Below are 22,483 nucleotides of genomic sequence, written 5' to 3' on the forward strand. Positions count from 1 at the left end.
CTGGCTCACATGCGGACCGCCCCAGGAAAGGAAGACCAAGAGTCACCTCTGCTGTGGAGGATAAGTTCATCCGAGCCACCAGCCTCAGAAATGGCAGGTTAACAGCAGCTCTGATTAGAGAGCAGGTCAATGGCACACAGAGTTCTAGCAGCAGACACATCTCCACAACAACTGTTAAAAGGAGACTGTGTGAATCAGGCCTTCATAGTAGAATGTCTGCTAGGAAACCACTGCTAAAGAAAGGAAACAAGCAGAAGAGACTTATTTAGGCTAAAGAACACAAGGAATGGACATTAGACCAGTGGAAATCTGTGATTTGGTCTGATGAGTCTAAATTGGAGATTTTTGGTTCCAATCACCGTGTCTTTGTGATATGCAGAAAAGGTGAACGGATGACTCTAGATGCCTGGTTCCCACCGTGAAGCATGGAGGAGGAGGTGTGATGGTGTGGGGGTGCTTTGCTGGTGACACTGTTGGGGATTTATTCCAAATTGAAGGCATACTGAACCAGCATGGCTACCACAGCATCTTGCAGCGGCATGCTTTTCCATCTGGTTTCAGTTTAGTTGGACCATCATTTATTTTTCAACAGGACAATGACCCCAAAAACATCCAGGCTGTGTAAGGGCTATGTGACCAAGGAGAGTGGTGGGGGGCTGCGACAGATGACCTGGCCTCCACAGTCACCAGTCCTGAACCCAATCCAGATGGTTTGGGGTGAGCTAGACCGCAGAGTGACGGCAAAAGGGCCAACAAGTGCTAAGCATCTCTGGGAACTCCTTCAAGACTGTTGGACGACCATTTCAGGTGAGTACCTGTTGAAGCTCATCAAGAAAATACTAAGAGTGTGCAAAGCAGTAATCAAAGCAAAAGGTGGCTACTATGAAGAACCTAGAATATGACATATTTTCAGTTGTTTTACACAGTTTTGTTATGTACATAACTCCACATGTGTTAATTCATAGTTTTGATGCCTTCGGTGTGACTCTACAATATTCATAGTCATGAAAATAAAGAAAACTCTTTGAATGAGAAGGTATGTCCAAACTTTTGGTCTGTACTGTATAGCAGTGTGATTTTACGAGGAAGAGGGCAGTTCTGCTCCTTTCCAAATGTACTATTTTACCTGTTTTAATCTCTTACCTTTTCAACTAATGTAGTACTTTAAATTTTTGGAGTAAAAACTGTGAAAAAGAGAGAATCAAGCTCTTAAAGGTTCTGTGGGTGGCTCTCAAAAGAGCCGTTGTGGGTCAGTCCTTGGAGGAGAGAAAACAGGATTCTGGAGCTGCCATGGGTCTGCTCCCTCTGCAGGAAAGTGGATCATGAAGGAGTCTCTCAGCTGGAGAGCCTCTCTGTTGGCAGCAACCTATTTTATACCTTGCAGCGGCTCGTCTTCAGTTACCACAGCCTCATCTCTGCAGGTTCCTGTGGTGCTGAGGACCTGGAGAAGCTGTGCAGGACACGAGAACTTTATACTCTGCTCTGGATCTTCAGGCAGGCGCCAATACAGACCCTACTGTGCAGAGAACATCCTGAAGACATTCTTTACAAGCATGCGGGCTGGGGATAAGTCGTAGTTAAAGATGCACCTCTATCGGGAAAGGAGGCACCCAGGGAATGACTGCATGGGGTTTCTCTGCAGTGGGAAGTGGCCTCATCTGCCACAAAGACACGGGGAAGGAGTTCTTGTTTTTTTTCCTCTGGGGATTGAGGACTCATTGGAGACAGATGATTGAGTGATCCACTGTGAAGCGTCTAACCAAAGGTGGATAAAGCCAGTGTTCCACCGTCACTCGTCCTGCTCCAACATCTATCACCAACAACCAACCAAAGTCACAAGAGGAACTACAGAAAAAGTTCCTTTGCTTTGGGGGCCTTCAGGACAACATGCCTGCTGTCCACTGCCCCAGAGCATTTAAAAGCTACCAGACAAGAACTGACTAGTCTAGCTCCAGGGTGGGGCACTGGTAACTCTTATTGGGGGGAGTAAGTGGATCTAGTAATGAAAAGGTTTTTGTTTGAATCGCCCTTAGTCTGGCCCGTCTCCCAGTTCCAGTTTGAGGTGGAAAACACCACCCGGCTACCGGCTCCTGGGATCATTCGGGCACGCAAACCCCTCCACCACGATAAGGTGGCAATTCAGGGAGGGGATATTTATCAGTCACTAGCCAATCACTAACAATTACTGTGGGGAAGCCGAAGATCTCGGAGAAAACCCACAAGACTGCCAAACTTTAATTTGGTTCATTATCTATACATTTTGGTGACTGATGTTTATTTATTTATTTATTTATTTATTTATTTATTTATTTATTTATTTATTTATTTATTTATTTAATTAATTAATATGTGTATTTTATTATTTATTTTTAATTATTATTGTGGCCCACAGCAGACACTGACCATATTGTTTAGCCTCTAATTCATTAAAAAAAAGTCTTTTTTAGAATCTAGGGAAAGCCGGAGCACCCGGTGAGAACCCACTAATACACAAAGGAACACAAAAACTATTTCTGCACATAGAGGCATTTGTGCAGAAAAAAAAAAACATCCATCCATCCATCCATCCATCCATCCATCCATCCATCCATCCATCCATCCATCCATCTTCTTCCTCTCATCTGGGACTTGGTCAGGGGGGCAGCAGTCTAAACAAAGATGCCCAATTCACTTAAAAATAAATTCTTTTTTAGAATCTAGGGAAAGCCGGAGCGCCCGGAGAGAACCCACTAATACACAAAGGAACACAAAAACTATTTCTGCACATAGAGATTTGTGCAGAAAAAAAACACTTCCACACAACTTGCACAGATATCCCTCCCCCCGCCCACTTCCTCCATCTCTTCTGGGGGCTGCCCTGAGACGTTCCCAGGCCAGCTGAGAGACATCGTCTCTCCAGTGTGTCCTGGGTCTTCCCCGGGGCTTCCACCCAGTGGAACATGTCTGGAACACCTCGGTGTCCAGGAAGAATCCAGGCCAGATGCTCGAGCCTGCATTGGCTCCTCTTGATGAGGAGGAGCGGCGGCTCTACTCCTAGTTTTCTCCCGGTGACCGAGCTCCTCCCCCTATCAGTGAGGGAGCGCCCAGCCACCATTGTTCATTCCTCCCCCATACCATCATACTACAGTGATGTGTACGATCTTTGTTCACCCAATATTTTTTACATTTTCAATTTTCAAACAATTTATTTTAAATACCATTAACCCTTTAACTACAGAAACAAGACTAAATCAATAAAAATAAACAATGTATTAAAAAATAGCTTTTCTAACTGTTTTTGATGATTTCCTAATTTGATTTATGGGGTCAAATTAGGATAAAAAAAAGATTGTAAATTCAAAGAATAGATATTTTACATAAAAACTGGAATTAAACAAAATTAAAACTAAAACTATTGACCAATGAACAATAATGTTAATTTGTAACATCTGCTTTTTTGTGTTGCCAACTTTTTTTTTTTTTTTTTTTTTGGAGTTCTACAATGTTTTTGAATTTTGTTTTAAAACTTTAGTTGATGTATTTCAGAAAATCATCAAAATAGAGTTCATCACAGAAATCTTCTGAAATACATTCTCTGAGGAGCTGAGGTAGTGATGGATCTTCCTCCCATGAAGAGGAAGATTCTTCTGGTTCTTCCGCAACATTTAGTTCCATCTCAAAATTTGCTCTCCTCTCTGTCAGTTCAGATCCAACATTGGTGTTAGCTGCCTCTTCAAAGCCTTGTGGGTAATAACTGTTGTCGGTGCTCCTAAAAGTCCAGTTTTCTGGAATCTCTTGTAGAGCTGTGCTCATCTCTTGAGAGTTTGAGTGAACTGGTTCAGACATTGAAGGTACGTGAGATATTTGGTACTGAATGAACGGTTCAGGATTTTTGTTTTCATCTTGTCTGAGCCGTTTGGGTTGATAATCTGGAACATTGAAAGAATCATCTCTTCCTCTTTTGAGTGACTTTCCAGTTTGTGCGTGAAGATCTTTCTCAAAAGCTCCAGAAGTTTGGGAGTCCAATGATGCTCCTGGACTTTCATTAAAAAAGTTATCAGTATTTATTTCAAGAATGTCAAATATGTCCTCAGGGGCAGCAGGAGTTACAGACTCCAGTAGATCTTCTAAATGTTTTTCTGCAGAGACATTCTCTGAAGCAGATTCATGGACGGGGCGAGCTGGGGGTTGTGGATGAGACTGCCATAAGTCCAGAGATTCTGTGGGTACCTTTGTCAAATCTGGTCCCATCTCAAAGTTTTTTGTTCTCTTTTTCTGATCGTTTTCCTCTTCAGAAGGCCGTGCGGTAGATGTTCCACGTCTTCTCCTATAACCTAAGCTTTGTCTGTGAGGGTCTAGAGCCAGCCAGTTTGTGAGGTGGTCAGGCTCCTCAGATAGGCTAGGGACTTGGTAATGATTGACAGGTTCAGGATGTCTGAGTCGTTTGGGTTGATAATCTTGAACCTTTAAAGAATCATCTCTTCCTCTTTTGCGTGATTTTCCAGTCTGTGCTTGAACATTTCTCTCCAAAGCTCCAAAAGTTTGGGAGTTTAATGATGCTCCTGGATTTTCGTTGAAAAGGTTGACAGTATTTTCAACAAGGGTGTCAGGCATGTTGTCAGGGGCAGGAGCAGTTACAGAGTCAGGGAATTCAGTTAAATCTATAACTTCAAAGACATCAAAAAAGTCTTGATCCATCTCAGTTGTGTTCATCATAATCGTTTGATTATAATAAAATTATAGTATAAACCATAGAACCGTGGTTTGTGCTACAATTGCAGCAGTTAGATACAATGGGGTATATGCAGAGAATTTTACCGATATCACTGATAATTGTGATGTCATCCACTGTATAAAGAGATCAAATGACACACACATGACATGTGTGTCATGTGTTTGTCACACACATGAGACACACATGACATGACATCACATGATGTCAGATGACATAACTTGACATTACATTATATCATCCACACAGTGATGTCATGTTTGTGAGAATTTTCTCTGTGTTTAAAATCTTGAGCCACACCCACATACGAGTCGCATGGTTAACTTGGCAATGTTTTACGCCGGATGCCCTTCCTGACGCAACCCTCTCGATTGATCGGGGCTTGGGACTGGCACAGACAAGGAGAGAAGGGAATAGGGAGCAGCCCGGATTCGAACCCTGGTTCCACGTTCGGAAGGTGCCGCATACCAGCACGAGCTAAACCGGCTCCCTTAGGCAATTTGATTATATAAATATTGATAAATATTATATAAATAATGAGTAACATCTAAAAAATATTTCGTCTTTTTGCCACAAATATAAATTCAGGTTGCTTTGGTGATTTAGGTAGGGGGAGTGATTCTAATCTGGAATTCTATAACATTCTTGCTAGGAAGTCGTATCAACAGAGAGGCTCTCCAGCTGAGAGACTCCTTCATGATCCACTTTCCTGCAGAGGGAGCAGACCCATGGCAGCTCCAGAATCCTGTTTTCTGTCCTCCAAGGACTGACCCACAACGGCTCTTTTGAGAGCCACCCACAGAACCTTTAAGAGCTTGATTCTCTCTTTTTCACAGTTTTTACTCCAAACTTTTAAAGTACTACATTAGTTGAAAAGGTAAGAGATGAAAACAGGTAAAATAGTACATTTGGAAAGAAGCAGAACTGCCATCTTCCGTGTAAAATCACACTCCTATAAAGTACGGACCAAAAGTTTCTCATTTAAAAGAGTTTTCTTTATTTTCATGACTATGAATATTGTAGAGTTCCTCTTTCCCTCTCCCCTCCTGGGGAGTGGGAGTGCTTCCAGATTCCAGTTGGCTCATCCGTGCTCCTGTTCCTGACAGTGTACCTCGTCTCTGCTCCTGCTCCTACACCTGGCTGTGGTTCCTGTCTCCGGCTCGACTCGCGCACTTGACTGTCCCCCCAACCACGGCTGGATGAAGCTCGTCTGCTGGACTTTATATATGTAGTAGTAGGGTTAGATAAGTTAATTCTTTTCTAAGAGTTCTGGTAAATCGCCTGTCCGTCCTGGGGGAAGATCCCTCCTTCATGTGGGCACCCCTGAGGTTTCTTCGTTTTTTCCGGAATCCGTTTTTTTAGGAGTTTTTCCTTACCGCGAAGGGGGGTCTAAGGGCAGGGATGCCAGTATGGCTTAGTCAGTTTGTAGTTCATTTTAGTATTTTCCTATTGAACTCTTTGTATTCATGATCCTTTTGAGTTCATGTTTCACTTCGAAGCCCATCTAGACGACTGTTGTTGTGATTTTGGGCTATACAAATAAAATTGAATTGAAGGCATCAAAACTAGGGATGGCCCGTTTGACACGGGGCTTCGGCGCGCGGTTCACCTTCATGAAACAGAGTGTTTCGGCACAATGTTTCAAAGCGTGTGTCAACCAGCGCAGATCACGTGATTGATGACGTATGACGCGCCAAATGCATCACTCACCTGAACCAGGTTTCAGATCTCAGGTGTGTTTGATCAGAAGGGCGCGCTGTTGTCTATAAATACAGATGAATCCCAAACAACGTTTCCCGACCAGTTCTGTTGTTTCCCGTGTATCGTAAGAATCAACGTCATGGCACCCGGTAAAAAACGTTCTGTGGCTTGGGATCATTTCAACTTGATTTCTCCAAATAAGGTAATACACTATTAACGTTATTTTATTAGTAGCCATTGCTGATTATGTCAGTTTTATAGGTATGTCTGTCAGTTGAAAGGAATCATTTTTATTCTTTCCATTTTTTTTTTTAGGTGCAATGTTTGATTTGCAAACATGAATTTGCATTTAATGATAGTACATCCTCCATGATGCGACATCTCCGCTCCGTTCATCATGTTGAAACTCCGCAGTCGGCAAATCAAGCCTTCAATCCACCTTGTATTGGTAATAAGAATATATCCAACTAATGGCACACTAAGAACTGAAACAGATGGTAGTGGAAAAAGTGGAAAAATCAGTGACATGTGAATGCTGAGGTTCCGGGTTTCGAGGCTCAGCTTCTACAATTAATTTTTTTTTTTTCTTCATATGTATATTTTGCAGTGTCAAGAAAGCAAGAACTTGATTCTGCATTGGTGGATATGATTGTAATGGATGCACAACCATTTTAAATTGTTGAAGACAAAGGCTTCAAGGTAAGGTGGCTAATATTATATAGCATTTACATTATTTGTTTTTGTGTACATAATAAGCTGTATTTTATTTGTCACTATTAGGCTTTTGTCAACCTTTTGGACCCATCCTACATAATTCCTAATAGGAAGGCCTTGAGGACAATGGTGGAGGAGAAGTACAAAGCCAAAAAGGAGAAGGCTTTAGATGTGGTTAGCAGGGCCTCTGCTGTCAGCCTTACAGCAGACATGTGGACATCCATTAACATGGACGCTTACTTGGCTGTAACATGCCATTTTTATCACCGAGGAGGTAGGTATCCCCTGCTTTGTGCAATGCTTTGGTTTATGTATCTCAGTTTGACTTTGTTCATTCTAGGTGGAGCTGGCCTCTGTGGTCTTGGGGGTTCTGAAGTTTCCCCAAACCCACACTGCAGCTCACTTGGCTGAGGCCAAAAATCTTCTCATGGAAGAATGGGGAATTAAAGGGAAGGTGCGAGCCAGATCAATAAAGTACAAAATCATTCATCAATATGGCCTCCCATTCGGAAAAAAATATTATGTAGTTCTAAGAGGGATGGCGGTTTAGGATTACCAAATCTCAAGCTTTATTATTGGGCGGCTCAACTAAGAGGGTTGGCTGAATGGGTGAGCCAAGATGAGGATACAAATTGGATAAAACTGGAAAACTATGCTTCTCCCTCAGTTTCACTTGAAACAGCACCATTCCTGGGACAGAAAAAATGGAGAGACCTCAAAATAAGAAACAATTTGATACTGTGTACACAGAGAGTATGGTCAACTGTGAGGAAAAACATTGGCGCCCCCCTGACAACTTCAAGAGCACTCAAAATTTCCAAAATAGCAGACTTTTTGCCAAACAAGATAGATCCTGGTTTCTCAGACTGGGGCAAAAAAGGTTTATTAACAATACATCAATTATTTGACGGAGACATCTTAAAATCTTTCAAACAATTACAAGATAAATACGGTATAGATTCCAAGGATTTTTACAGATACTTGCAAATAAGGGACTACTTAAGGACGTGTGGGGAATGGGAGGCTTTGAGACAACCACCAACTCAAATAGAACAGTTAATGATCAAAAGCATTGTTGATAAATCAAGGAAGAAGATAGTATCAAATTTGTACAAATGTCTGCAGGCACACTTGTCAGATAATTCATTAGATCTGAAAGGAAAATGGGAATTGGAGGCAAACATTGTCATTGAGGATGAAAAGTGGGAAACAATCTGTGAGGGGGTTCATAAAATTTCAAACAGTCCTACATGGAATGAGTTCAACTGGAAGATTATGATGAGATTTTTCAAGACTCCTTACACCATATCTAAATATGACAAAAATAAATCTGATCTATGTTGGAGGAAATGCAATAAAATTGGAGATCACACACATATTTTTTGGGACTGCCCTGTTCTGATACCATATTGGCAAGGAATTCAAAACATTATTAAAGTTATAACACAGGTCAACTTGCCATTAAATCCACTTTACTATATAATAGGCATCCTTCCAGAAGAAGGTATAGAAAAGAAAAAAGTTAAACTTATACAAATCCTTCTACTGGTGGCAAAAAAGATGATTACCAGATCTTGGCTTAAAACCTCACCCCCGACTTTTGAACAGTGGCTGGAGGCTTTGAGGAAAGTCTATTTGATGGAAAAAATAACAGCTAAACTTCATTTGAGGTCAGAGATGTTTTATGACTTATGGACTCCTGTGACTGAACACTTTGGTTGGCCAGATGGATAAATTTTAGCATAGGGTGTTTTTGCAACGGGTCAGTATTGTTTACCTTTACGGGCAGCTTTTCCACTCATAATCAGTGTACAATGTAATATTTCTTTGTCAATTATTGTTTCATTATTTATTTACTTTTATGGTAATATTTTCTAAGTCCTGGGAAACTGTTTTTGAAATACTCCTGTTGATACCTTCATTTTTGCTGAGATGCCACTTGTTCTTCGTTCATTTCGTTATGCTGTAAAAGTCAATAATTGATCTGCATACTTGAATAAAGTGTGTTCAAAAAAGAAAATATGGCCTCCCAATACCTAATATACATTATTTGTGAACATGTAATCTTTCTTCCAGGTGACAGGCCTGGTTACAGACTGTGCTCCCAACATGGTTGCATGTGCTAATATATTACTGCTTCGGCACATAATGTGTTTTGCACATATGCTTAATTTGGTGGTGAAAAAGTCCCTTGCCCAAACCCCTGAACTAGAGGATATCCGAAGTAAGGGGCGTAGGATTGTCGGTCTTTTTAAATCCAGCACCACAGCGAAGGAGAAGCTGTCAGAGATGCAGCGACAGCTGGCCAGGCCAGAGCACAAATTAATACAAGAGGTGAAACATTTTCTTTTTTTTAAATCTAAGATTTTACATGTTTTTGCAGTTGTTTATTGTGTTACTTTCTTCTCTCCTTTAAAATGTGCTTGCTGTCTTATCTTAGGTGGAAACAAGATGGAACAGCACATTTAATATGTTGGAAAGGTTGTTTAAGGAGAGAGAGCCACTGGGGGCAGCTCTGGCCACCCTCCATACAGACCTTCCTCCACTCACCTCAGAGGACTACCAGGCCATACACCACTGCTTGAGCATTCTTTCACCGTTTCAAGAGGCCACAGTTGAGCTTTCGACAGAAAAACGAGTGTCAGCATCCAAAGTCATTCCCATGGTCAAAATGCTGAAACATTACATCTCAAGCAGGTGTGGTCAGATCACACACCCACTTGGTGAAAAACTGGCCACTAACTTGAAGAACAATCTCCATGAGAGGTTTTCAGCTCTGGAGAAGGTCACTGCTCTGTCAATGGCAACCTTGTTGGACCCAAGGTTTAAAGAGCTGGGGTTCTGCAGCCAAGGCTCTGCCCACACGGCCATAGAGCGACTCACTAAAGAGTGTGCTGCAACAATGCAGGCGCTACTTCCAGAGGCACAGCCACAGTCGCCACCTAGAGAAAGTCCTTCAAGTCAGCAGGAAGATGGTGGTCTCTGGGCCCTGCTGGACAGCCATGTGGGGGTTCAACAGCAGGTGACCAGCACAACTGCCAGTGCAACAGTGGAGGTTCAGAGGTACAGTAAAGATTAGAATCCTCATCATAACTTCTGCTCATTTTAGACTGGTGCATGACAATAGGCTATTAATGTCCTTCTAGGTACTTAAAGGAACCTCACATCCCAAGGACTCAGGACCCACTGAGATACTGGGTTACCCACAAGGTTTTATACCCACATCTCTACAAGCTGGCAATGAAGTTTTTATGCACACCAGCTTCATCTGTGCCTTGTGAGAGGATCTTCTCCAAGGCTGGCGAAATCGTCAGCCAAAGACGAAACAGGCTGAAGCCCAGCACAGTGGAGAAAATTCTGTTTTTAAATAAAAATCTATAACATGTATCCCACCCAGTCATGTTAGACCCTGGTTCACAATCACTCATTCTCACTTTATACATGGCATTCACAATGTAACACAAGCACTTCTCACAAATCTTCAAACATTGTCTTTGTTTTATTTCCACACTGAAGTGTTACAAGGGCAAGGAACTTAGTGGAGTAGATGATATATGTCCTGTCTGCCACCAGATGCCGCTGTTCTGTGTGGTTTCGAAGCCCCAAATGCTTCATTCATTTTTCTGGCACATTTACACGAAGCCCCATGAGAGCTTCATGGGGCTTCGATTCCCATCCCTAATCAAAACTGTGAATTAACACATGTAGAATTATACTCATGACAAAGTGTGAAACAACTGAAATTATGTCATATTCTAGGTTCTTGATAGTAGCCACCTTTAGCTTTAATCACTGCTTTGCACACTCTTGGCATTCTCTTGATGAGCTTCTAGATGTAGTCACCTGTAATGTTTTTCACTTCACAGGTGTGCCCTGTCAGGTTTAATAAGTGGGATTTCTTGCCTTATAAATGGGGTTGGAACCATCAGTTGTGTTGTGCAGAAGTCAGGTGGATACACAGCTGATAGTCCTACTGAATAGACTGTTAAAATGTGTTTTATGGCAAGAAAAAAGCAGCTAAGTAAGAGTGACTATCATTACTTTAAGAAATGGAGGTCAGTCAGTCCAAAAAAATGGGAAAACTTTGAAAGTGTCCCCAAGTGCAGTCACAAAAACCATCAAGCGCTACTTAGAAACTGGCTCACATGCGGACCGCCCCAGGAAAGGAAGACCAAGAGTCACCTCTGCTGTGGAGGATAAGTTCATCCGAGCCACCAGCCTCAGAAATGGCAGGTTAACAGCAGCTCTGATTAGAGAGCAGGTCAATGGCACACAGAGTTCTAGCAGCAGACACATCTCCACAACAACTGTTGAAAGGAGACTGTGTGAATCAGGCCTTCATGGTAGAATATCTGCTAGGAAACCACTGCTAAAGAAAGGAAACAAGCAGAAGAGACTTATTTAGGCTAAAGAACACAAGGAATGGACATTAGACCAGTGGAAATCTGTGCTTTGGTCTGATGAGTCTAAATTGGAGATTTTTGGTTCCAACCACTGTTTTTGTGATACCCAGAAAAAGGTGAATGGGTGACTCTAGATGCCTGGTTCCCACCGTGAAGCATGGAGGAGGAGGTGTGATGGTGTGGGGGTGCTTTGCTGGTGACACTGTTGGGGATTTATTCCAAATTGAAGGTATACTGAACCAGCATGGCTACCACAGCATCTTGCAGCGGCATGCTTTTCCATCTGGTTTCATTTTAGTTGGACCATCATTTATTTTTCAACAGGACAATGACCCCAAACACACCTCCAGGCTGTGTAAGGGCTATGTGACCAAGGAGAGTGGTGGGGGGCTGCGACAGATGACCTGGCCTCCACAGTCACCAGTCCTGAACCCAATCCAGATGGTTTGGGGTGAGCTGGACCGCAGAGTGACGGCAAAAGGGCCAACAAGTGCTAAGCATCTCTGGGAACTACTTCAAGACTGTTGGATGACCATTTCAGGTGAGTACCTGTTGAAGCTCATCAAGAGAATACCAAGAGTGTGCAAAGCAGTAATCAAAGCAAAAGGTGGCTACTATGAAGAACCTAGAATATGACATATTTTTAGTTGTTTTACACCGTTTTGTTATGTACATAACTTCACATGTGTTAATTCATAGTTTTGATGCCTTCGGTGTGACTCTACAATATTCATAGTCATGAAAATAAAGAAAACTCTTTGAATGAGAAGGTATGTCCAAACTTTTGGTCTGTACTGTATAGCAGTGGGATTTTACGAGGAAGAGGGCAGTTCTGCTCCTTTCCAAATGTACTATTTTACCTGTTTTAATCTTTTACCTTTTCAACTAATGTAGTACTTTAAAAGTTTGGAGTAAAAACTGTGAAAAAGAGAGAATCAAGCTCTTAAAGGTTCTGTGGGTGGCTCTCAAAAGAGCCGTTGTGGGTCAGTCCTTGGAGGAGAGAAAACAGGATTCTGGAGCTGCCATGGGTCTGCTCCCTCTGCAGGAAAGTGGATCATGAAGGAGTCTCTCAGCTGGAAAGCCTCTCTGTTGGCAGCAACCTATTTTATACCTTGCAGCAGCTCGTCTTCAGTTACCACAGCCTCATCTCTGCAGGTTCCTGTGGTGCTGATGAGAAGCTGTGCAGAACACGAGAACTTTATACTCTGCTCTGGATCCTCAGTCAGGCGCCAATACAGACCCTACTGTGCAGAGAACATCCTGAAGACATTCTTTACAAGCATGCGGGCTGGGATAAGTCGTAGTCGAAGATGCACCTCTATCGGGAAAGGAGGCACCCAGGGAATGACTGCATGGGGTTTCTCTGCAGTGGGAAGTGGCCTCATCTGCCACAAAGACACGGGGAAGGAGTTCTTGTTTTTTTTTCTCTGGGGATTGAGGACTCATTGGAGACAGACAATTGACTGATCCACTGTGAAGCGTCTAACCAAAGGTGGATAAAGCCAGTGTTCCACCGTCACTCGTCCTGCTCCAACATCTATCACCAACAACCAACCAAAGTCAGAAGAGGAACTACAGAAAAATCTTTTGCTTTGGGGGCCTTCAGGACAACATGCCTGCTGTCCACTGCCCAGAGGATTTAAAAGCCACCAGACAAGAACTGACTAGTCTGGCTCCAGGGTGGGGCACTGGTAACTCTTATTGGGGGGAGTAAGTGGATCTAGTACTGAAAAGGTTTTTGTTTGAATCGCCCTTAGTCTGGCCAATCTCCCAGTTCCAGTTTGAGGTGGAAAACACCACCCGGCTACCGGCTCCTGGGATCATTCGGGCACGCAAACCCCTCCACCACGATAAGGTGGCGATTCAGGGAGGGGATATTTATCAGTCACTAGCCAATCACTAACAATTAACGTGGGGAAGCCGAAGATCTCGGAGAAAACCCACAAGACTGCCAAACTTTAATTTGGTTCATTATCTATACATTTTAGTGACTGATGTTTGTTTGTCTATTTATTTATTTATTTATTTATTTATTTATTTATTTATTTATTTATTTATTTATTTATTTATTTATTTATTTATTTATTTATTTATTTATTTATTTATTTATTTATTTGTGTATTTTATTATTTATTTTTAATTGTTATTATTATGGCCCACAGCAGACACTGACCATATTGTTTAGCCTCTAATTCATTAAAAAAAGTCTTTAGAATCTAGGGAAAGCCGGAGCACCCGGTGAGAACCCACTAATACACAAAGGAACACAAACTATTTTTGCACATAGAGGCATTTGTGCAGAAAAAAAAAAACATCCATCCATCCATCCATCCATCCATCCATCCATCCATCCATCTTCTTCCTCTCATCTGGGACTTGGTCAGGGGGGCAGCAGTCTAAACAAAGATGCCCAATTCACTTAAAAATAAATTCTTTTTTAGAATCTAGGGAAAGCCGGAGCGCCCGGAGAGAACCCACTAATACACAAAGGAACACAAAAACTATTTCTGCACATAGAGATTTGTGCAGAAAAAAAACACTTCCACACAACTTGCACAGATATCCCTCCCCCCGCCCACTTCCTCCATCTCTTCTGGGGGCTGCCCTGAGACGTTCCCAGGCCAGCTGAGAGACATCGTCTCTCCAGTGTGTCCTGGGTCTTCCCCGGGGCTTCCACCCAGTGGAACATGTCTGGAACACCTCGGTGTCCAGGAAGAATCCAGGCCAGATGCTCGAGCCTGCATTGGCTCCTCTTGATGAGGAGGAGCGGCGGCTCTACTCCTAGTTTTCTCCCGGTGACCGAGCTCCTCCCCCTATCAGTGAGGGAGCGCCCAGCCACCATTGTTCATTCCTCCCCCATACCATCATACTACAGTGATGTGTACGATCTTTGTTCACCCAATATTTTTTACATTTTCAATTTTCAAACAATTTATTTTAAATACCATTAACCCTTTAACTACAGAAACAAGACTAAATCAATAAAAATAAACAATGTATTAAAAAATAGCTTTTCTAACTGTTTTTGATGATTTCCTAATTTGATTTATGGGGTCAAATTAGGATAAAAAAAAGATTGTAAATTCAAAGAATAGATATTTTACATAAAAACTGGAATTAAACAAAATTAAAACTAAAACTATTGACCAATGAACAATAATGTTAATTTGTAACATCTGCTTTTTTGTGTTGCCAACTTTTTTTTTTTTTTTTTTTTTGGAGTTCTACAATGTTTTTGAATTTTGTTTTAAAACTTTAGTTGATGTATTTCAGAAAATCATCAAAATAGAGTTCATCACAGAAATCTTCTGAAATACATTCTCTGAGGAGCTGAGGTAGTGATGGATCTTCCTCCCATGAAGAGGAAGATTCTTCTGGTTCTTCCTCAACATTTAGTTCCATCTCAAAATTTGCTCTCCTCTCTGTCAGTTCAGATCCAACATTGGTGTTAGCTGCCTCTTCAAAGCCTTGTGGGTAATAACTGTTGTCGGTGCTCCTAAAAGTCCAGTTTTCTGGAATCTCTTGTAGAGCTGTGCTCATCTCTTGAAAGTTTGAGTGAACTGGTTCAGATATTGAAGGTACGTGAGATATTTGGTACTGAATGAAAGGTTCAGGATTTTCGTTTTCCTCTTGTCTGAGCCGTTTGGGTTGATAATCTGGAACATTGAAAGAATCATCTCTTCCTCTTTTGAGTGACTTTCCAGTTTGTGCGTGAAGATCTTTCTCAAAAGCTCCAGAAGTTTGGGAGTCCAATGATGCTCCTGGACTTTCATTAAAAAAGTTATCAGTATTTATTTCAAGAATGTCAAATATGTCCTCAGGGGCAGCAGGAGTTACAGACTCCAGTAGTTCTTCTAAATGTTTTTCTGCAGAGACATTCTCTGAAGCAGATTCATGGACGGGGCGAGCTGGGGGTTGTGGATGAGACTGCCATAAGTCCAGAGATTCTGTGGGTACCTTTGTCAAATCTGGTCCCATCTCAAAGTTTTTTGTTCTCTTTTTCTGATCGTTTTCCTCTTCAGAAGGCCGTGCGGTAGATGTTCCACGTCTTCTCCTATAACCTAAGCTTTGTCTGTGAGGGTCTAGAGCCAGCCAGTTTGTGAGGTGGTCAGGCTCCTCAGATAGGCTAGGGACTTGGTAATGATTGACAGGTTCAGGATGTCTGAGTCGTTTGGGTTGATAATCTTGAACCTTTAAAGAATCATCTCTTCCTCTTTTGCGTGATTTTCCAGTCTGTGCTTGAACATTTCTCTCCAAAGCTCCAAAAGTTTGGCAGTTTAATGATGCTCCTGGATTTTCGTTGAAAAAGTTGTCAGTATTTTCAACAAGGGTGTCAGGCATGTTGTCAGGGGCAGGAGCAGTTACAGAGTCAGGGAATTCAGTTAAATCTATAACTTCAAAGACATCGAAAAAGTCTTGATCCATCTCAGTTGTGTTCATCATAATCGTTTGATTATAATAAAATTATAGTATAAACCATAGAACCGTGGTTTGTGCTACAATTGCAGCAGTTAGATACAATGGGGTATATGCAGAGAATTTTACCGATATCACTGATAATTGTGATGTCATCCACTGTATAAAGAGATCAAATGACACACACATGACATGTGTGTCATGTGTTTGTCACACACATGAGACACACATGACATGACATCACATGATGTCAGATGACATAACTTGACATTACATTATATCATCCACACAGTGATGTCATGTTTGTGAGAATTTTCTCTGTGTTTAAAATCTTGAGCCACACCCACATACGAGTCGCATGGTTAACTTGGCAATGTTTTACGCCGGATGCCCTTCCTGACGCAACCCTCTCGATTGATCGGGGCTTGGGACTGGCACAGACAAGGAGAGAAGGGAATAGGGAGCAGCCCGGATTCGAACCCTGGTTCCACGTTCGGAAGGTGCCGCATACCAGCACGAGCTAAACCGGCTCCCTTAGGCAATTTGATTATATAAATATTGATAAATATTATATAAATAATGAGTAACATCTAAAAAATATTTCGTCTTTTTGCCACAAATATAAATTCAGGTTGCTTTGGTGATTTAGGTAGGGGGAGTGATTCTAATCTGGAATTCTATAACATTCTTGCTAGGAAGTCGTATCAACAGAGAGGCTCTCCAGCTGAGAGACTCCTTCATGATCCACTTTCCTGCAGAGGGAGCAGACCCATGGCAGCTCCAGAATCCTGTTTTCTGTCCTCCAAGGACTGACCCACAACGGCTCTTTTGAGAGCCACCCACAGAACCTTTAAGAGCTTGATTCTCTCTTTTTCACAGTTTTTACTCCAAACTTTTAAAGTACTACATTAGTTGAAAAGGTAAGAGATGAAAACAGGTAAAATAGTACATTTGGAAAGAAGCAGAACTGCCATCTTCCGTGTAAAATCACACTCCTATAAAGTACGGACCAAAAGTTTCTCATTTAAAAGAGTTTTCTTTATTTTCATGACTATGAATATTGTAGAGTTCCTCTTTCCCTCTCCCCTCCTGGGGAGTGGGAGTGCTTCCAGATTCCAGTTGGCTCATCTGTGCTCCTGTTCCTGACAGTGTACCTCGCCTTTGCTCCCGCTCCTACTCCTGGCTGTGTTTCCTGTCTCCGGCTCGACTCGCGCCCTTGACTGTCCCCCCAACCACGGCTGGATGAAGCTCGTCTGCTGGACTTTATATATGTAGTAGTAGGGTTAGATAAGTTAATTCTTTTCTAAGAGTTCTGGTAAATCGCCTGTCCGTCCTGGGGGAAGATCCCTCCTTCATGTGGGCACCCCTGAGGTTTCTTCGTTTTTTCCGGAATCCGTTTTTTTAGGAGTTTTTCCTTACCGCGAAGGGGGGTCTAAGGGCAGGGATGCCAGTATGGCTTAGTCAGTTTGTAGTTCATTTTAGTATTTTCCTATTGAACTCTTTGTATTCATGATCCTTTTGAGTTCATGTTTCACTTCGAAGCCCATCTAGACGACTGTTGTTGTGATTTTGGGCTATACAAATAAAATTGAATTGAAGGCATCAAAACTAGGGATGGCCCGTTTGACACGGGGCTTCGGCGCGCGGTTCACCTTCATGAAACAGAGTGTTTCGGCACAATGTTTCAAAGCGTGTGTCAACCAGCGCAGATCACGTGATTGATGACGTATGACGCGCCAAATGCATCACTCACCTGAACCAGGTTTCAGATCTCAGGTGTGTTTGATCAGAAGGGCGCGCTGTTGTCTATAAATACAGATGAATCCCAAACAACGTTTCCCGACCAGTTCTGTTGTTTCCCGTGTATCGTAAGAATCAACGTCATGGCACCCGGTAAAAAACGTTCTGTGGCTTGGGATCATTTCAACTTGATTTCTCCAAATAAGGTAATACACTATTAACGTTATTTTATTAGTAGCCATTGCTGATTATGTCAGTTTTATAGGTATGTCTGTCAGTTGAAAGGAATCATTTTTATTCTTTCCATTTTTTTTTTTAGGTGCAATGTTTGATTTGCAAACATGAATTTGCATTTAATGATAGTACATCCTCCATGATGCGACATCTCCGCTCCGTTCATCATGTTGAAACTCCGCAGTCGGCAAATCAAGCCTTCAATCCACCTTGTATTGGTAATAAGAATATATCCAACTAATGGCACACTAAGAACTGAAACAGATGGTAGTGGAAAAAGTGGAAAAATCAGTGACATGTGAATGCTGAGGTTCCGGGTTTCGAGGCTCAGCTTCTACAATTAATTTTTTTTTTTTCTTCATATGTATATTTTGCAGTGTCAAGAAAGCAAGAACTTGATTCTGCATTGGTGGATATGATTGTAATGGATGCACAACCATTTTAAATTGTTGAAGACAAAGGCTTCAAGGTAAGGTGGCTAATATTATATAGCATTTACATTATTTGTTTTTGTGTACATAATAAGCTGTATTTTATTTGTCACTATTAGGCTTTTGTCAACCTTTTGGACCCATCCTACATAATTCCTAATAGGAAGGCCTTGAGGACAATGGTGGAGGAGAAGTACAAAGCCAAAAAGGAGAAGGCTTTAGATGTGGTTAGCAGGGCCTCTGCTGTCAGCCTTACAGCAGACATGTGGACATCCATTAACATGGACGCTTACTTGGCTGTAACATGCCATTTTTATCACCGAGGAGGTAGGTATCCCCTGCTTTGTGCAATGCTTTGGTTTATGTATCTCAGTTTGACTTTGTTCATTCTAGGTGGAGCTGGCCTCTGTGGTCTTGGGGGTTCTGAAGTTTCCCCAAACCCACACTGCAGCTCACTTGGCTGAGGCCAAAAATCTTCTCATGGAAGAATGGGGAATTAAAGGGAAGGTGCGAGCCAGATCAATAAAGTACAAAATCATTCATCAATATGGCCTCCCATTCGGAAAAAAATATTATGTAGTTCTAAGAGGGATGGCGGTTTAGGATTACCAAATCTCAAGCTTTATTATTGGGCGGCTCAACTAAGAGGGTTGGCTGAATGGGTGAGCCAAGATGAGGATACAAATTGGATAAAACTGGAAAACTATGCTTCTCCCTCAGTTTCACTTGAAACAGCACCATTCCTGGGACAGAAAAAATGGAGAGACCTCAAAATAAGAAACAATTTGATACTGTGTACACAGAGAGTATGGTCAACTGTGAGGAAAAACATTGGCGCCCCCCTGACAACTTCAAGAGCACTCAAAATTTCCAAAATAGCAGACTTTTTGCCAAACAAGATAGATCCTGGTTTCTCAGACTGGGGCAAAAAAGGTTTATTAACAATACATCAATTATTTGACGGAGACATCTTAAAATCTTTCAAACAATTACAAGATAAATACGGTATAGATTCCAAGGATTTTTACAGATACTTGCAAATAAGGGACTACTTAAGGACGTGTGGGGAATGGGAGGCTTTGAGACAACCACCAACTCAAATAGAACAGTTAATGATCAAAAGCATTGTTGATAAATCAAGGAAGAAGATAGTATCAAATTTGTACAAATGTCTGCAGGCACACTTGTCAGATAATTCATTAGATCTGAAAGGAAAATGGGAATTGGAGGCAAACATTGTCATTGAGGATGAAAAGTGGGAAACAATCTGTGAGGGGGTTCATAAAATTTCAAACAGTCCTACATGGAATGAGTTCAACTGGAAGATTATGATGAGATTTTTCAAGACTCCTTACACCATATCTAAATATGACAAAAATAAATCTGATCTATGTTGGAGGAAATGCAATAAAATTGGAGATCACACACATATTTTTTTGGGACTGCCCTGTTCTGATACCATATTGGCAAGGAATTCAAAACATTATTAAAGTTATAACACAGGTCAACTTGCCATTAAATCCACTTTACTATATAATAGGCATCCTTCCAGAAGAAGGTATAGAAAAGAAAAAAGTTAAACTTATACAAATCCTTCTACTGGTGGCAAAAAAGATGATTACCAGATCTTGGCTTAAAACCTCACCCCCGACTTTTGAACAGTGGCTGGAGGCTTTGAGGAAAGTCTATTTGATGGAAAAAATAACAGCTAAACTTCATTTGAGGTCAGAGATGTTTTATGACTTATGGACTCCTGTGACTGAACACTTTGGTTGGCCAGATGGATAAATTTTAGCATAGGGTGTTTTTGCAACGGGTCAGTATTGTTTACCTTTACGGGCAGCTTTTCCACTCATAATCAGTGTACAATGTAATATTTCTTTGTCAATTATTGTTTCATTATTTATTTACTTTTATGGTAATATTTTCTAAGTCCTGGGAAACTGTTTTTGAAATACTCCTGTTGATACCTTCATTTTTGCTGAGATGCCACTTGTTCTTCGTTCATTTCGTTATGCTGTAAAAGTCAATAATTGATCTGCATACTTGAATAAAGTGTGTTCAAAAAAGAAAATATGGCCTCCCAATACCTAATATACATTATTTGTGAACATGTAATCTTTCTTCCAGGTGACAGGCCTGGTTACAGACTGTGCTCCCAACATGGTTGCATGTGCTAATATATTACTGCTTCGGCAACATAATGTGTTTTGCACATATGCTTAATTTGGTGGTGAAAAAGTCCCTTGCCCAAAACCCCTGAACTAGAGGATATCCGAAGTAAGGGGCGTAGGATTGTCGGTCTTTTTAAATCCAGCACCACAGCGAAGGAGAAGCTGTCAGAGATGCAGCGACAGCTGGCCAGGCCAGAGCACAAATTAATACAAGAGGTGAAACATTTTCTTTTTTTTAAATCTAAGATTTTACATGTTTTTGCAGTTGTTTATTGTGTTACTTTCTTCTCTCCTTTAAAATGTGCTTGCTGTCTTATCTTAGGTGGAAACAAGATGGAACAGCACATTTAATATGTTGGAAAGGTTGTTTAAGGAGAGAGAGCCACTGGGGGCAGCTCTGGCCACCCTCCATACAGACCTTCCTCCACTCACCTCAGAGGACTACCAGGCCATACACCACTGCTTGAGCATTCTTTCACCGTTTCAAGAGGCCACAGTTGAGCTTTCGACAGAAAAACGAGTGTCAGCATCCAAAGTCATTCCCATGGTCAAAATGCTGAAACATTACATCTCAAGCAGGTGTGGTCAGATCACACACCCACTTGGTGAAAAACTGGCCACTAACTTGAAGAACAATCTCCATGAGAGGTTTTCAGCTCTGGAGAAGGTCACTGCTCTGTCAATGGCAACCTTGTTGGACCCAAGGTTTAAAGAGCTGGGGTTCTGCAGCCAAGGCTCTGCCCACACGGCCATAGAGCGACTCACTAAAGAGTGTGCTGCAACAATGCAGGCGCTACTTCCAGAGGCACAGCCACAGTCGCCACCTAGAGAAAGTCCTTCAAGTCAGCAGGAAGATGGTGGTCTCTGGGCCCTGCTGGACAGCCATGTGGGGTTCAACAGCAGGTGACCAGCACAACTGCCAGTGCAACAGTGGAGGTTCAGAGGTACAGTAAAGATTAGAATCCTCATCATAACTTCTGCTCATTTTAGACTGGTGCATGACAATAGGCTATTAATGTCCTTCTAGGTACTTAAAGGAACCTCACATCCCAAGGACTCAGGACCCACTGAGATACTGGGTTACCCACAAGGTTTTATACCCACATCTCTACAAGCTGGCAATGAAGTTTTTATGCACACCAGCTTCATCTGTGCCTTGTGAGAGGATCTTCTCCAAGGCTGGCGAAATCGTCAGCCAAAGACGAAACAGGCTGAAGCCCAGCACAGTGGAGAAAATTCTGTTTTTAAATAAAAATCTATAACATGTATCCCACCCAGTCATGTTAGACCCTGGTTCACAATCACTCATTCTCACTTTATACATGGCATTCACAATGTAACACAAGCACTTCTCACAAATCTTCAAACATTGTCTTTGTTTTATTTCCACACTGAAGTGTTACAAGGGCAAGGAACTTAGTGGAGTAGATGATATATGTCCTGTCTGCCACCAGATGCCGCTGTTCTGTGTGGTTTCGAAGCCCCAAATGCTTCATTCATTTTTCTGGCACATTTACACGAAGCCCCATGAGAGCTTCATGGGGCTTCGATTCCCATCCCTAATCAAAACTGTGAATTAACACATGTAGAATTATACTCATGACAAAGTGTGAAACAACTGAAATTATGTCATATTCTAGGTTCTTGATAGTAGCCACCTTTAGCTTTAATCACTGCTTTGCACACTCTTGGCATTCTCTTGATGAGCTTCTAGATGTAGTCACCTGTAATGTTTTTCACTTCACAGGTGTGCCCTGTCAGGTTTAATAAGTGGGATTTCTTGCCTTATAAATGGGGTTGGAACCATCAGTTGTGTTGTGCAGAAGTCAGGTGGATACACAGCTGATAGTCCTACTGAATAGACTGTTAAAATGTGTTTTATGGCAAGAAAAAAGCAGCTAAGTAAAGAGTGACTATCATTACTTTAAGAAAATGGAGGTCAGTCAGTCCAAAAAAATG

At 41.7% G+C, this 22,483-nt stretch overlaps 2 protein-coding genes and 3 long non-coding RNA genes across 5 annotated transcripts; all 5 read left to right on the forward strand.

The window, feature by feature from the left end:
* The first annotated feature begins 6,360 nt into the window (after window positions 1-6,360).
* On the forward strand, window positions 6,361-7,381 carry LOC111948824. The gene is made up of 4 exons (XR_002874809.1): window positions 6,361-6,614; window positions 6,728-6,860; window positions 7,020-7,111; window positions 7,193-7,381. It is a non-coding gene; the product is annotated as an uncharacterized LOC111948824 (long non-coding RNA).
* Window positions 7,382-7,390: 9 nt separating this feature from the next.
* LOC111948809 (zinc finger BED domain-containing protein 4-like) lies at window positions 7,391-10,816 on the forward strand. Its single transcript, XM_023963600.1, has 5 exons — window positions 7,391-7,400; window positions 7,467-7,580; window positions 9,203-9,460; window positions 9,567-10,189; window positions 10,273-10,816. The coding sequence occupies exons 2-5, from the start codon at window positions 7,554-7,556 to the stop codon at window positions 10,505-10,507; spliced, it is 1,143 nt and encodes a 380-aa protein (XP_023819368.1). The 5' UTR covers window positions 7,391-7,400; window positions 7,467-7,553; the 3' UTR covers window positions 10,508-10,816.
* A 6,821-nt stretch (window positions 10,817-17,637) lies between these two features.
* Window positions 17,638-18,658, forward strand: LOC111948825. Its single transcript, XR_002874810.1, has 4 exons — window positions 17,638-17,891; window positions 18,005-18,137; window positions 18,297-18,388; window positions 18,470-18,658. It is a non-coding gene; the product is annotated as an uncharacterized LOC111948825 (long non-coding RNA).
* Window positions 18,659-18,661: 3 nt separating this feature from the next.
* On the forward strand, window positions 18,662-20,548 carry LOC111948820. Its single transcript, XR_002874806.1, has 3 exons — window positions 18,662-18,677; window positions 18,744-18,857; window positions 20,481-20,548. It is a non-coding gene; the product is annotated as an uncharacterized LOC111948820 (long non-coding RNA).
* Window positions 20,549-20,606: 58 nt separating this feature from the next.
* On the forward strand, window positions 20,607-22,095 carry LOC111948813 (zinc finger BED domain-containing protein 4-like). Its single transcript, XM_023963626.1, has 3 exons — window positions 20,607-20,740; window positions 20,847-21,468; window positions 21,552-22,095. The coding sequence occupies exons 1-2, from the start codon at window positions 20,696-20,698 to the stop codon at window positions 21,429-21,431; spliced, it is 630 nt and encodes a 209-aa protein (XP_023819394.1). The 5' UTR covers window positions 20,607-20,695; the 3' UTR covers window positions 21,432-21,468; window positions 21,552-22,095.
* Window positions 22,096-22,483: the final 388 nt, after the last annotated feature.

The sequence above is a fragment of the Oryzias latipes genome, chromosome 2, assembly GCF_002234675.1.
Source record: "Oryzias latipes chromosome 2, ASM223467v1".
NCBI lineage: Eukaryota > Metazoa > Chordata > Actinopteri > Beloniformes > Adrianichthyidae > Oryzias > Oryzias latipes.